We start from the raw sequence: 14,075 nt of genomic DNA, 5'->3' as shown, positions 1-14,075 counted from the left end.
CAAAATCGTCTCAGATGAAGGCAAGCTAAGAGAATGTGTCACTCGCTGACCTACCCTAAAAGGATAGAGGAAGGAAGTTGTCTGAAAAGAAAGAATCTTGGGACGAGATTCCTGGAGTAACAGGGAAGACGCAGCAAGCAAAACTGTGGGCAACTGCAACGGACTCAAACTGCCAAAACTCAACCGAGATGAACGGATTAACGAGCAAAGCGTATTATTTCCTACAACCGCATGTGAGTCTGTGTTTATGTCAAAAGGTTTCATTTTTAAGAGATGTGAACATTGAATGTAGTTTTTATAAGTTTTATTACATAGAATTCATGTCCCACACAATTCAGTGGTTTCAGTATATTTAAAGGAGTGTGCAGTCCTCACCACAATCAATTTTAGGACATTTTCTTCATTCTTGAAACACATCATTACTAGCTCTCTGTTGCTAATATTAATCTAGGGTTTCTCTCTGTAGGTTTGCTAAACTGGATTTCATATAGAGAAAATTCATACAAATAATGACAACAAAACAAAGCATAGGAAAATCCCAATCCAAGTGAAAGCAGACGATAATAGAAACCAGAACAAATTGAAAATGGATCAAAAGGGAAAACAAGTGTTCATATGTTAAATCATAACCTAATTATATCTGCAGTAATCCACTTTCCAATGTGCTCTGTCTGAGGGCAAGACTATTCCGTGGAGGTTTCATCTGAGTAGGGCCTCTGCAAATGGTCTTTGGGCTTCACTGACACCACACCCTGTGCTAACCCGGGACTCAGAACTCAGAAGCCCTGATACAATTCCCTCCTCTGATCTTAGATTTATTATTTACAATCCTTTACTCACATGGGCTCGTGTGCCCCTACCATATCGATTCAGCGGATACCTCACTTAGATGGCTGCTTGTTTTAAGAAAAACCTTTAAGGCCCCAGACGGCAGGCTGTTCTTTCTGATAGCTGAACACCATCTGATTTCTTCACCACACCCATATCTTTAGTGATCACTTCATGAGGGCAAGCACTGAGCAGGGCCACGTTGTAAGAACTAATTGTTCTTAGATTAGTGTTTATGATTAAGTGTAACCTCAAAATCTTTGAATATAATTTTAATAAATTTCAATACTTGCTTACACCTCCTTCCTCCTCTCCCATTGTATCTCTCCTGGTTCTTACCACAACATTTTCCACAGACTTTGGATTGTGCAGAACATTTTCAGAGTCGGGTTTTATCGAGATTTGGACAGAGGATGTGCCGTGTGTTTGCTTATCTTCGTCTTGCCTTTCCATGGCAGCTTGCTCCTGTCTCCCATGGGGAACTGCAGGGCTGGGTGCTGTCATCCTCGCCCTCGGTCTGCTCACAGAGACAGTGAGTGAGTGACGGTGGAGGTGTCCTGCTCCTGACGTGTTCTATAAATGTCTACAGGGATCGAGTCCACTGGAAACATGGTGAAGCAGCCAGCCAAGTTCACCGTGGACACCATCAGTGCCGGGCAAGGAGAGGTGATGGTGTTTGTTGAGGACCCAGAAGGGAACAAAGAAGAGGTATGTGAGAGAAGCCACCCCTTCCTCTGTCCTGGCTCCCATGGAGTTTTGAGAGGAGCCCTGGTGGCCTAGTGGTTACACATTGGATTGCTAATTGCAAGGTTAGCAATTCGAAACCACCAGCCACTCTAGTGGAGAAAGATGAGGCTTTCTATTCCTATAAAGAGTGAGTCTTTGACAAAATAATAATACTATATGAATGATGAAGGGTTCACGGGGTGGGGGTGTGGGGAGGGAGGGGGAAAATGAGCAGCAGATATTAAGGGCTCAAGTAGAAGGCAGATGTTTTGAGAATGATGATGGCAACAAATGTACATATGTTCATGACACGATGGATGTATGGATTGTGATAAGAATTGTATGAGCCCCCAATAAAATGATTTAAAAAAAAAAGTGAATCTTGGAAACTCACAAGGGCAATTTTATTCTGCCCTGTTGGGGGCGCATGAGTCGGAATTGACTCGATGGCAATGAGTTTGGTTTTTTGGTTATAGCAGATGGCAAGGACTGGACCTTCCATTTGCTTCAAGAAAGCTCGACAAAAACTCCTCTTACCTAAAGCATCTTGGAGGCTTAGAGAAGCTCATTTGCCTAAGGGGTGTGTCTTGGAAAATAACATAAACTGGTATCCAAGGGCAAAGGCCTTGTTGCTAGGGTTTAGGTGCTGAAGGCTGGATTATCAAGGTGTTTCTGCTGTATTGTCCTTCCATTCGGGTCCTTCTTTGGTTCCACCCCCAGGCCCTTTGCACATGCGATTCCCACTGTCTGCCCAGATTGTATTCCTAGCACTCAGCACCTTCTGAAACTCCTAAGTTTACTGGCATCGTGCCTATTTACCCCAGTCTGGTAGAGACTCTGCTTAAGTTGCTCACTCTTTGGTTATGATACCTAAGAATGTGCCTGGCATTTCGTAAGCTCCCGATGATGACTGAGTGTTACAGGTTTCTGTTCTGCTCCACCTTTTCTCTCCTCTAGAGAGCCCCAGCTCTTGAAACAGTGGCGAGTCATGACTTTGGCACATGTTGGCACTGTGTGGCTTTTTGCTCTTTGTGGCTTTAGGTGACTCCTCACTTGGGGTACCCTACAGAAGTGGGGTTGGGTGGGGAGGGGAGGGATGGGATAGGTGTGTTAGACAGGGTTCTCCAGAGAAACAAAACCAGAATGCTAACAATTATATATATATTTATACAGATAGATCTATAACATAAGAAATAAACAGTTAATTAAATTATAAAGCAGTGCAAATGGCTCAGTGCAACTCACTCCCACGAGACTGTGAGACACTGGCAGTCCTTCAAGTTTTGAGGGCTGCTGGGTAGTCCTCTGTAGAGCAATTCAGGCTATCCAGGCACAGGCAGCAAACAGCAAGACAGGTAACCCACAGTCAGCCAGATGACAGGGTCTGACAGTCCCCAGCTCAAGAGATATAAATTCCAATGGTGTGGCGAAGCAGGGCTTGAAGGAACCTCAAATTACAGTGACACAGTCCACGAGTTAGGTGTCCCACAGGTAGTGTAGCTTGCAAATTGAGGCAAAGAAAAGCAAGGCAGCTGCACACTGGTCCAATGATCAAAGAGCAAGAGACAAAGAAAGGCGAGGCTCACTGAGCCATTTACCTCTCCGCTCTTCAATTAATCCCACATGTGTTTATCGGCCAGGTTGGCACAATAAACTAGCTACCTCAAGTCACCCCTTGCCAACCTGGCACCTTTACATAATTCTTTAGTTTCACAATTGCAATTAAGTAACACCTACATCTTAATCCTATAATCCTGTGAATATGTTCCCCCACCTATGAAAGTTTATAAGCCAACAAGTTCATGCCTTTATTCCCCCAATTTTGAGTATCCAATTTATATACTGCCCACTTACATCAACCCAGTTCTCTGAGAAGGCAATCATATTTTTTGACATGAAAAGTCTTCATTCCAGTTGGAACCTTGTGAAGTCTGCATCCATAAGAAAAGTCAAATCCGGACAGGCCATCCATAAAGTCAGGAACAATATGCACCAGTTCACAGGCTCAAAAATCTCCATCTGGTTGGGTTCTGGTCAACTCAATGTGGGCTGCCTCACTCAGCCTCCACAGGGTGCCCATTGGCTGCCTTGCCTTTAGACCATGGACTCTTCACCAATACTCAACAACCCTAGCCCCCTTGTGCTAGGTCATGAACTTTAGACCAGTCAACCGCTCTCGTCTTCTCCTTTTTCTTGTAAACCAAGTCCACAGGTCAACCCGTCTCTTTATTGCTGCATTTCTCCCACTTCCAGTCAACAAGTAGATCCAGGTGGTCACCTAGCAAGCATCTCAACCTGCTCACAGGCTCCCTTGAACATTCAGCCCGAGAGAGGAGTGTTCTTCATGGTTCCAGATGTTTTCCAGCTTCTGACAAAAACGACTGGCTCCTAAGTACTCCAAAGCACTGATTGGGGCATGTAGTTTCAAAGCTTTCTTTGCAGGTGTGGCCTAAACCCATCTAAAGATCAAATTTTAATGGCTGAAAGCAAGCGGGCTTATAAACCTTCTATTTTCCTACTTCCCATATTTTTCCCCAGAAAACAACCGAGTAAAGTGTGGCTTTATCTGACCTCTGGCTAGACAAAGAACAACTATCAGGAGGGAAAGGTCAAACAAACATCTACTTTCCATCTTAATGATTTGTTTCTCCAGTACCCCACTCACAACTGCCAGTCTGGGGGAGCACAAAATTGCCCCCAGCAGCTCGCCACAGGACCTGGGCTGACTCAGCACACTCCCTTACACGGCCCCTTCTCTGACAGTCACACCTCTTCCCCCCTAGGCACGAGTGACCCCAGACAGTGACAAGAACAAGACGTACTCTGTGGAGTATTTGCCCAAGGTCACCGGGCTGCACAAGGTGAGATGGGGCATCAGGGTGGGTGTCTGGACTGTTCTGGGCTGGTTTTGAGAGACGTGAACGGAGAAAGACGTTTTCTTCCTGGGTATAGAATGATTCACACTTCCTGTAGACCGTTTGGAACGGATTCTTCATGAATCAGACCTGAGACGTGAGCTAATACACCTTGACTGCTTGATCTGCCCTGACAGCTCTCGGCAGCATCCTTCGATCTTTCTAGCTTCTTCGTCAGAGTAACTGTTGGTTGCAGTGACCTGTCTGGAGTGCAGGTGCCATAGTGGTGAAGCCAGGGCTCTTTGTCCTGAATGCTTCCTGAGGTACTCCCCCTCAGGCTGTTCTGAGCAGCTGTCAGCATGAGGCTCAGGTGTGGGGAGGGCCAAGTGACTATAGTGGAGCTCCAGAGACCCAGCCAGACTTCATGTCTGAGGCCCCTGGCCCTTTATCCCTGCCACACTTTGAAGCTCTGTTTGAGATTGAATCTAGTTGGCCTATGGGCTTGGGGTCTAAGGGAGCTTTCTCACAGAAGACTGAGGTGTCCCCTCATGAAGGTCAATTCCAAGTACAGTCTGAGACCGCATACTCACCATTTTGGGTTTAAATAAACTCATCAGGAGCTTAGGGCTTTAGGTTAGTGTCTCCTAAATCTGGAGGTAAGCATTTACGATGCTGTCGATTCCTTGTAATGAAGTTTGAGCTCACACAAAACCCCACCCAGTGGCCCTGCACACGTTCCACCATGAGAACTGTGACTCAAGGGTCAGATGGGGATTGTCAACACTTTGTCTCAAACCTGTGTATCTGAGAATGAGCTTGGCCCATAGAAATGTTTGACTCTAGCTTTGAACTCCTGGACTTGTTGCATTTAATATAGGCGAGAGTTGGCCCTTCTGCCACCGTCCCCCATCAGTGAAGGTCCCCAAGTCCAGAGCCTGGGTCTTGATGACTTTTTAATTTCCTGTTAGCGAGGCTAAGCGCGCTAACTAAAGCAATTTCAGTTGTCTGAAAGTAGCCTAATTTAGGGATAAGAAGCCTTGGCCACTCAACAAGTCAGCGTTTGATTTACAGCCACAAGGTTGGCAGTTCAACACCCCACCCCACCACAGTGACTTAGAGGGCAGGAGATCTGGCAGTCTGCTCCCGTAAAGGTTACCGCTTGGAAACCCTCTGGGTCAGTTCTGCCCTGCCACTTGGAGTCACTGTGGTTTGGAATCTGTTTGGCACGTAAACACCAACAATGAAAGCAAATGGTGCCAGGCCCAATGGTGTGACTCCTGGGGCCAGGTGGAGGCCCATCCAGGGCTGCCCACTGTGGCCCCAGGGATTCTGGGTGGAGCCCCTTTTGTGTGGGCTACGGAAGGAGGGTGTGTAGTTTTTCGGTGACGGTATCTCAACTTGTCTGTCACCTACAGGTCACAGTCCTCTTTGCAGGACAGCACATCTCCAAGAGCCCATTTGAAGTGAATGTGGACAAGGCCCAGGGAGATGCCAGCAAAGTCACTGCGAAAGGCCCGGGCTTGGAGATGGCAGGGAACATCGCCAACAAGCCTACATACTTCGACATCTACACAGCAGGTGACATGCCTCCCCTGGGGCTCCGAGAGAGGAGCCTCAGGAACCTGAAGGCTGACCTTTTGTCTTTTATTGGTTAATTATACTTTAAAAAATACAGGGCGTGGGGTGGGGGTTGGGAGGAGGTTCAAAACGCTTGTGGTAAGATTTCATGATATTTCAATTCCCTTTTTACTTGGACCTCTTGAAGCCCCTCCTGTGTGTGTTTGTGTGTGTGTGTGTACCTACATATGTAAGATGAATTTATAAAAATATCACTCAATGTCAATAAGTCAGTGACATGAAATACTTTCTTAACCCTTCTCCCCTTCCCCCATTCACATAAACTCACTGCCCTCACCTTCTTGCCAACCTTTGGGGCTAAAAGTTAGATCTCATGTTACCAGATCTTCAAGGACTGGTGTTCAAGGCAGACATTCTTTACTCCAGCACAGTGGCTCTCCACCTTCCTCATGCCACGACCCTTTCTTGTGTGGTGGTGACCCCCAACATCAAATTATTTTCTTTGCTACTTCATAACTGTCATTTTGCAACTGTTATGAATTGTCATATAAATATCTGATAGGCAGGATGTATTTTCATTGTCACAAATCGAACATCATTAAAGCATAGTGATGAATCAAAAAATATGTCATTCTATATTGTGAAATATTTATTTCTAATGACAAAATAATGACAATTTGTCTTGAAGCATGGTGTAGCATGGTGTAGCAGTCTTCATGCTAGGTCCTGGCATGTGGGTGACCCGCCTGGAAATGCCTAGAGGAGCGGTGTCTCTGTTCCTAAGACCATCGGAAATATGTGTTTTCTGATAGTCTTAGGCGACCCCTGTGAAAGGGTCATTAGACCCCCAAAGGGGTGGAGACCCACAGGTTGAGAACCGCTGCTCTAATAAGACTGGGGTAGGGTTGGGGGTATACTTTTGGCTTCTGTCTTTTAAACCAAGCAAATGACAACTAAAGTAGCTTTTTGCAGATATGTTGCTGATACCCCTAGATTTTTCAAAGTCAGCTTTTCATCCTTAAAATGGTGTGCATACGCCCAAGTGTGAGTTTTGATTTTGGATAACTGAATCAAGTTCTGCACATTTCAAACTTGACTGGATGAATGTTGAGAAGGCACTAAGTTTGAGAGACAGTCACTGGACCGAGTTCTGGGTCAGGTGCGGAGGGAGAAAGGTCTGAGTAGGACAGTCCTTTGCGTACACACTGTCTTGACCCTGTGGAAGTTTTGGATAGTAGAGAACATGGTAATAAAGGGAAACGTTTAGCTCTAACCGCACACCCCCCCAAGAAAATGGTTACTAACGCTTTGATGTAGACCTCCCCCCAGTGCCGATCCGTCTGCTTGTCTCTGCAATTTGTCCCCGCTTGGGTCCCCGCGGCAGAGAGAGCTCAGACTCATGCGACTTACCCTCTCCCAGGCGCCGGCGTGGGCGACATTGGTATTGAGGTGGAGGACCCCCAGGGGAAGAACACGGTGGAGCTGCTTGTGGAAGACAAAGGGAACCAGGTGTACCGCTGCGTGTACAAACCCGTGCAGCCCGGACCCCACGTGGTCAAGGTCTCCTTTGCCGGCGACACTATTCCCAAGAGCCCCTTCCTTGTGCAGGTTGGAGAAGGTGAGTCTCAAGGTGATGGGCTACTGAGGGGGTTTCCAAAGGACGTGGGAGGATGGGATGAAGAGATGATGGTGGCCTTTTCCCACGTACTTTTTGGGCCTCTCTGGCCTGTGTTGCTGGGCACCAGGGCCAGGAAATGACCATGGCCCAACATTCAGTTGGCACATGCCTCTTTCTTTCTGCCAGGGCTGACTTCGGGTGGGAGGCAGTTTCCTCTGTTTTCAAGACAGGAAAACTGTTCCCCCCTTTTGACCCACGTGCGGTGCTGGTGCTTTCACACACATCGGCTTTAGGGACTCCTCCCTAGCCTGTCTGTGCCACGGAGCCCATCCTCCCTGATCGAGGAGGCCGCTGGAGGAGTTGGCCTCTGTGGCCGAGGCTGGCAGCAGAGAAGGTGGTGCTGCTGCCCTGTAGCCTCCCCTGCTTGACCTTGGCTGACTACCAGGCACTCATTTAGTCACCACACCAGCCTCTGGCTCTTAGGTACTATAATTATCATCCCCAGGATGCAGATAGGGACTCAGGCTTCAAGAAGGCACCAGTCAGTGAGTTAGTACTAGGTGCCAGGGCTGGGAACAGAACCTAAGCCTCTTTCTCCGTAGAGCGTGCCCTTACCACTCTGCTAAGCCCTCTCTGCAGCCAAGAGAAGTTTTCCTCTAAGGTGAAATAACCTCTCGCCTCTTAATTTTGTTGCCTTTTTATGTTTTCCAACTCGGTTGCCTCTTCTAACATATACTTTCCTTCCTTCTCTGTCCTCGGCATCTGCACCTTCAGACTTGGCTTCCTCTTCTGAATCAAGCTGTTGACTTCCTAACTGATAGCCCGGGGCCAGAGCAACTTGCTTGGTAAGGGCTGGCCGCGTGGGGCTTCTTTGCTCGTTCTTTGTGCTGCTTGCCAGTGACCGCTGAGTAGATGATGGTGATGGTTTTAGGACATTCCTGTGCAGACCTTATTGCAGCGTGTCCAGCCAGACCCCAAAGCCCTCCCTCCAGTTACATTGTAACTTCCCTAGGGTTTGACAAAATGGAGAATCTGGTGGTTTCCTGCAAACTCTTCGGCTTCCTGTGGGATCGGCATGAACTTTGGCAGTGAAGACTTGTCCCCATTCAGAGTTTCCATGAGCTTTCCTTTTCTTGCTAAAAGCACACAGAGAAGTCTGGTCATCCTGCTGAACTTTTCTCACCTTTCAAAAGACAAACAAAAAGAACCCCAAAAAATCCTACATACTCATGAAAAACACTGCTTATTTTTTTTTTATTGTCGTAATGAAAGACAGCTCTTCTCTGTCTAGTTGTGTTTCCCAACCTCGGGCTGCTTGCTCCCCTGCCCCCTCCTTTCTGGCGTATCTAGTCTTCACTTTTCTTACTTGGTGTTTAGTGAATAGAATGCTCATTTACAGCTATTAAACCTCCACCCTGCACTTACATGATTTCATATTAAAAAGACACTAGATACCATTTTCATGTATGGAAAACCAGTGTGACTTGTCTAGATGCCACCATAAATTCTCAGCTTTCAAACTGTGCTCGTCCAGGAACCACCTAAAACTGCCTCTGACTCCACCCCAGGGTTGTGGGTAAGGCTCTTTGGGAAGCCGTGGTTCGCCACAAGCCAGCCGAGGCCTTTCCTTCTGGGGAGAAGGAGCCAGAAGAGGAGTGCCTGTCTTCTGTGGCGTGAAGAAGGTTCTCCTGACCACCGGGGACCGTGACCTTGTAGTGGGCATCGGGTCGTCAAATGCAGTGTCAGATTTGGAAAGCCACGTACAGAGCAGCACAACTTTCCACCCACTCCTCTCCCATTTCTGTACCTCATGAGAAGACCTCCCACGCTGCGCGCCCCCCCCCCCCAACTCATAGGCTACAAGCATGTTTTCTGACTAACACCATGAGTCGCCGTTTTGTGGGCTTCTCATGCAAAGAATAGGAGACGCTACCTGTGTCCTTAATGCTTAGACTTCAGAGTTTTCCAACTAGATCCAGAAAAGAAACCCACGGTGGTGTTTGCTGCGAATGCCGCACCGGGAGCCACTTTGTTCCAAGAGTCTGTAACAGAGCACTCAAGGCTGGCCTGCCCTGGCCAACCGGGAGCCTGAACGGGTCTCTCGTGAAGCCATTGGCTGCCGTGCTTTTGCCCGACAGTTGACTCAGAAGACAGCAGCATGGGTTAGACTTAGAAATGGCAGACCCAGAGTTTGGAATCTGGTCAGATGCTTCCCAATAGACTTGAACAAGCCCAGTCTTCCCAATTTCCTGGGCCCTCGAGGGATGGCAGTGAGGTTTGAGCGTCGTCCAGTGCCCCTCCTTAACTCCTGTCTGCCCCTTGCACCCCCACCACTGAGAAGATAAAAGCCGGACTTCATCCGGTACCAGGAGCACAGCGTGGTTTGCTGAACTCTCCGGTGTTCCTTGCCAAAGTAACTTCCCCCATCCTCTGTGGTGTGGCCGGGCAGGGTTAGCCGGGTGCGCTCCCTGGACAGGACCCTGGTCTCGGGCAAGTGCTGCCCGTTCTTTGTATAAAGCAAGCATTTTCTTGGCGGCTGGCTCTGACTTACCCTGGCTTGTTCCACTCCCGACTGGGAGAATGAAAGGTTGGATTGATGTGGAAATTCTGCTTGCAGCCTGCAGTCCAAATGCCTGCCGGGCCAGTGGCCGAGGCCTGCAGCCCAAGGGCGTCCGCATCCGAGAGACTGCCGACTTCAAGGTTGACACCAAAGCTGCCGGAAGCGGGGAGCTCAGTGTAACCGTGAAAGGTCCTAGTAAGTACACCTTTGCTTCTCCCACCTTGGGGGTGATTTGGCTTAACTTTGCAGCCGTGGCATATGGATTTCATTGCATCCCCAGCCAGTCTCATTGACTTATTTGCCCAGAGAGGTAGCTTGAAGATTTGGAGCTCTCTGGGCTCTCTGGGGGTGGTGGTGGTGGTGGTGGTGGTGGTGAGGGGTGGTGAGCAGTGATCTATTGGTAATGTCTGACCGGGATATAGGCGAGAACAGCGGGTGACTGGGTAACCTCACATTCTATCAACGATGTAGGAGAGTTGGGGAAGTGTTTCCCTTGGAACAATTCAGGGTGACCTGGCATTTATTTGAGGATACCTCGATCCAGAGGGGAATGCCCCGCAAGCTTCTCAGCCCTGGAGCTGGCATTCCAGCCCTGCCCTGCAAAGCCTGTGATTGTCTCTCTGCACGTTCCAAGTTCATAGACTATGAAATTATCTCAGGCAGCTAATGACTATGATAAGTGCTTATAGAAGGAATTTCAAATTCCCTAAGATTAAGTTTCCTTTGCAGATAAATAGAATTCTTGAAGGGCCAGTCTGTACCCTGAAAAAACCTTTCCTACTTCCTCCTTTGGGAAGGGGACAGAGGTTAAAGGGCTGGTCTCTGCCCCGCCACCCTCAGGAGCTCCTCGGGGACAGATCAACCCCATGGCGGTAGCTGCCCCTGGCTGTTTCACTCCTGTGCCTCTGGACTCGGGCTTTCTGCCCCGGGACTGCTCTCATCCTGTGGGTCCCCAGGGGCCGTGGGGTGGGAGAGTTCTGTTCTGCAGAGGGTTAAATCTGAGTGCTAAAGCTTTGGAGCAGGCCGTGGCCCTAAGCAGCCAAGGTTCTAGACCGCTGGGGCCTGCAGTCCAGGCTGCTCTGGGGCTGCCCTTCCTCCAGGCTTGTTGCAGCAGGAGCCAAGGAGGTGTTTTGTTTTGTTTTCCCCTGACCTTGGAGTCTTGTTTGACTCAACAGCTTTCCTGGCCAAACCTCCGGGCTTGACATAAAACAAGTTCCTGCCTGATGGCTCGGTATAGAGTTTGGGGGGTAACGTAGAGGAGAAAGCCTTCCGGTTTTGATGATCCAGCATTAGTTGAAAACACAGGGACGCTCACATGAACCGCATGCCCAGTACTCAAAGGTTCTTTCTTTCCCCCACCTTTTGTGGAGGCTGAGGGAGGCGACTCCTGTCGGGAAGAGCCGAGTTGAGGTTGAGGGGTGACTGGATGGATGGTCAAACAGACCCAGGAGGTTCGGACCTCAGGGCCCTCACCCCCAAGAGCTCTTTCTGTCTTTCCGAGGCCAGCGAGCTGGGAACTCTTCCTCTTGCCCATCCCTGCAGCAGAGGATGGCGGCTGCTTTCAGCTTTGCAGTAAATCTCTAGGGGTTTCGTGACCCCCACGCTCCGAGGTTGAGTCCCTGTGGCGGCACATGTGGTTACTGTGCCCTTTGGCTAACTGAAGGTTGGCGGTTCAGGTCCACATTGCATCTTCGGAAGCCTCGCAAGAAAGACCAGGCAATCAGCTTCCCCCAACCCTGCCCTTGAAAGCCTCACGGAACACAGGTCTTCTCTGACACTCACGGGGCCTGGAGTCAGAATTGGCTTTATGGAGAGTGGCTGACACCCCAGGCTGTCCACTCAGTCCTCCTCGCTTGCTGATGTCTAGTTAATGTAGCGCTTGCCCTCTGGGCTCTAGCTCTGTCCTGACTGTCTGCTTCTTTCCCACAGAAGGTCTGGAGGAACTGGTGAAGCAAAAAGGCTTTCTGGATGGGGTCTACGCCTTCGAGTATTACCCCAGCACCCCCGGCAAATACAGCATCGCCATCACATGGGGGGGGCACCACATTCCAAAGAGGTGAGGCTCCGTTGGAGATAGGGCCTTCTCTGGGTGGGATGGGGTGCTTGGCCAGGGCAGGCTGTTGGCTTTGGTGGCTTCCCAGGCTGCAGGCGGGAAAGTGGCCTGCTTTGTTGGAGTCTCCCCACCTCCCCCTCCAGCAGCACACAGCCTGTTCTCAAGAGCAGCTTGCTTTTGAGCGAGTCGCTGTGGTTTCTGCTGCCCCGCTTTAAATCAAATGCTGGTGGTTTGGGGCTGGTGGGAGACGGGAGGCCCGAAGCAGCCGTAATGGAGAGCAAACAGGCTGTATGTCTGTCCGCCGTGGTGTAAACTGAGCTTTTCTTTTTTTCAATGGATGCCTCTGTTCAGGAATTCGGCGCGAGTGAAGCCAGCTACGGCTTACATTGAAATCATGTGTGATCGAGCGCCACTAGGGATGGCGGCCGTGTGTCGTCCCCCTACCTTCCCCCCCAACCCCCCCACCCCCGTTTGCTACACTGCCTGTGGGCGTGTTCGTAGATGCCCCGAGTGCATGTGCTTGCTCGTGCGCTCCTGAGGGGCCGCTAGAAACCCCGAATAAACCTTGAGAAATCACAGTGGGCAGTCGGTAACCACCCAGTCTGCTCGGTAGCAGAAAGCCGAGGCCTGCTGTTCCCGTGAGGATTGTACAGCCTCGGGGACCCCCAGAGGCAGTTCTGTGAGTCCATACCGACTGGAAGGCAGTGGGCTTTTGGGGAGGGGACTCAGCACACATTTTCAACTCCCCAGGGCAAAGAGAGAAAGCTACCCCACTTGGTCTTCTCGGTAGGAGCACAAGATCAAGGGAAGAATACACTCTCTGAGCTTTGGAAAGCCCCTGCGCACAAAACGGGTAACAGGCCCAGCTGCTCACAGCAAGGCTGGTGCTTCCAGAGGGGGCTTGGAAGGAAGAGATGGCGACTTGACTTTCAAACCAGGAGGCTGTAAACCCTGTGTCGACCCATCCCCCTGTGTCGCACGGGAGCCCGACAAGAGCTGGAGCTGACTGCAGGCAGCTGTTTTCGGGGTGGTGGGGTGGTGGTGGTGTTGGGGCACACAGAGGTCTAGGTTAATGACACAAAGGCTCATTAGAGGCCGGGTGTGTTGAGTGCCCTCCCAGTGGCCACCTGAGCTCCCGGAGGCAGCCCTATCACACTATATTGTTGACATAATAATGGTTGTGTGGGAGGAAGGGTTTGGCTGGACACTGGCACTCCAGGTAAAAGGATCAGGCAAGTAGACAGCATGTCCCTCGGCAGCCGATGGCCATCTTCATTCCGTTCCATCTCAGCACGACTTTAATGCCACTTTCATTCATTTCAGCCCCTTTGAAGTCCAAGTTGGTCCTGAAGCAGGCATGCAGAAAGTCCGGGCATGGGGCCCCGGACTGCACGGTGGGCTTGTTGGGCGGTCTGCGGACTTCGTGGTGGAATCCATTGGCTCTGAAGTGGGGTCTCTAGGTAAATGGAGACAGCTGAGCACTAGCTTCAGGGTGCCCGGCGGGGTGTGGGGTTCCAGGGCACCTAGAGGCCTGGCTCGGCCTGGGTGGGAGGATGGGTGGTAGAAGTCTCTCCTCAGCCTCACTGCCCGCAGCTGCCTTGCCTCGGGGTTGCCTGAGCCCCTCCTACTCCCCTGTCTCTGGCACTGGCTCTCCTTCATCCCCCTCGGCCCTGAGTGCACAGGCCTTCGTGGGTATTGTGCCTGGTGGTGCACTGGTTGCTGTGCCCACCCGAAGAAAGGTGGCACTCTGCTTGCAGGATGATTTCCTGCCCTGCCGTGCCCTGCAGGATCTCTAGAAGTCAGAATCTACTCTCGGGCAGTGGTTTGGGTTGTGTGTGTGTGTGTGTGTGTGTGTGT

At 50.2% G+C, this 14,075-nt stretch overlaps 1 protein-coding gene across 2 annotated transcripts in view; it reads left to right on the top strand.

Moving 5' to 3' along the window:
* FLNB (filamin B) overlaps window positions 1–14,075 on the top strand; it is a 145,452-nt gene that overhangs the window by 69,864 nt on the left and 61,513 nt on the right. For both annotated transcript variants that reach the window (XM_075549991.1, XM_075549990.1), the window contains exons 5-11: window positions 1,418–1,536; window positions 4,338–4,415; window positions 5,825–5,987; window positions 7,408–7,605; window positions 10,223–10,360; window positions 12,095–12,221; window positions 13,542–13,678. In XM_075549991.1, coding sequence (XP_075406106.1) covers window positions 1,418–1,536; window positions 4,338–4,415; window positions 5,825–5,987; window positions 7,408–7,605; window positions 10,223–10,360; window positions 12,095–12,221; window positions 13,542–13,678 — 960 coding nt within the window. The remainder of the gene's footprint in view (window positions 1–1,417; window positions 1,537–4,337; window positions 4,416–5,824; window positions 5,988–7,407; window positions 7,606–10,222; window positions 10,361–12,094; window positions 12,222–13,541; window positions 13,679–14,075) is intronic.

The sequence above is a fragment of the Tenrec ecaudatus genome, chromosome 5 (genome assembly GCF_050624435.1).
Source record: "Tenrec ecaudatus isolate mTenEca1 chromosome 5, mTenEca1.hap1, whole genome shotgun sequence".
Lineage (NCBI taxonomy): Eukaryota > Metazoa > Chordata > Mammalia > Afrosoricida > Tenrecidae > Tenrec > Tenrec ecaudatus.
Note: the sequence above shows the minus strand (reverse complement) of the source record. Positions and strands in the feature narration are given on the sequence as shown.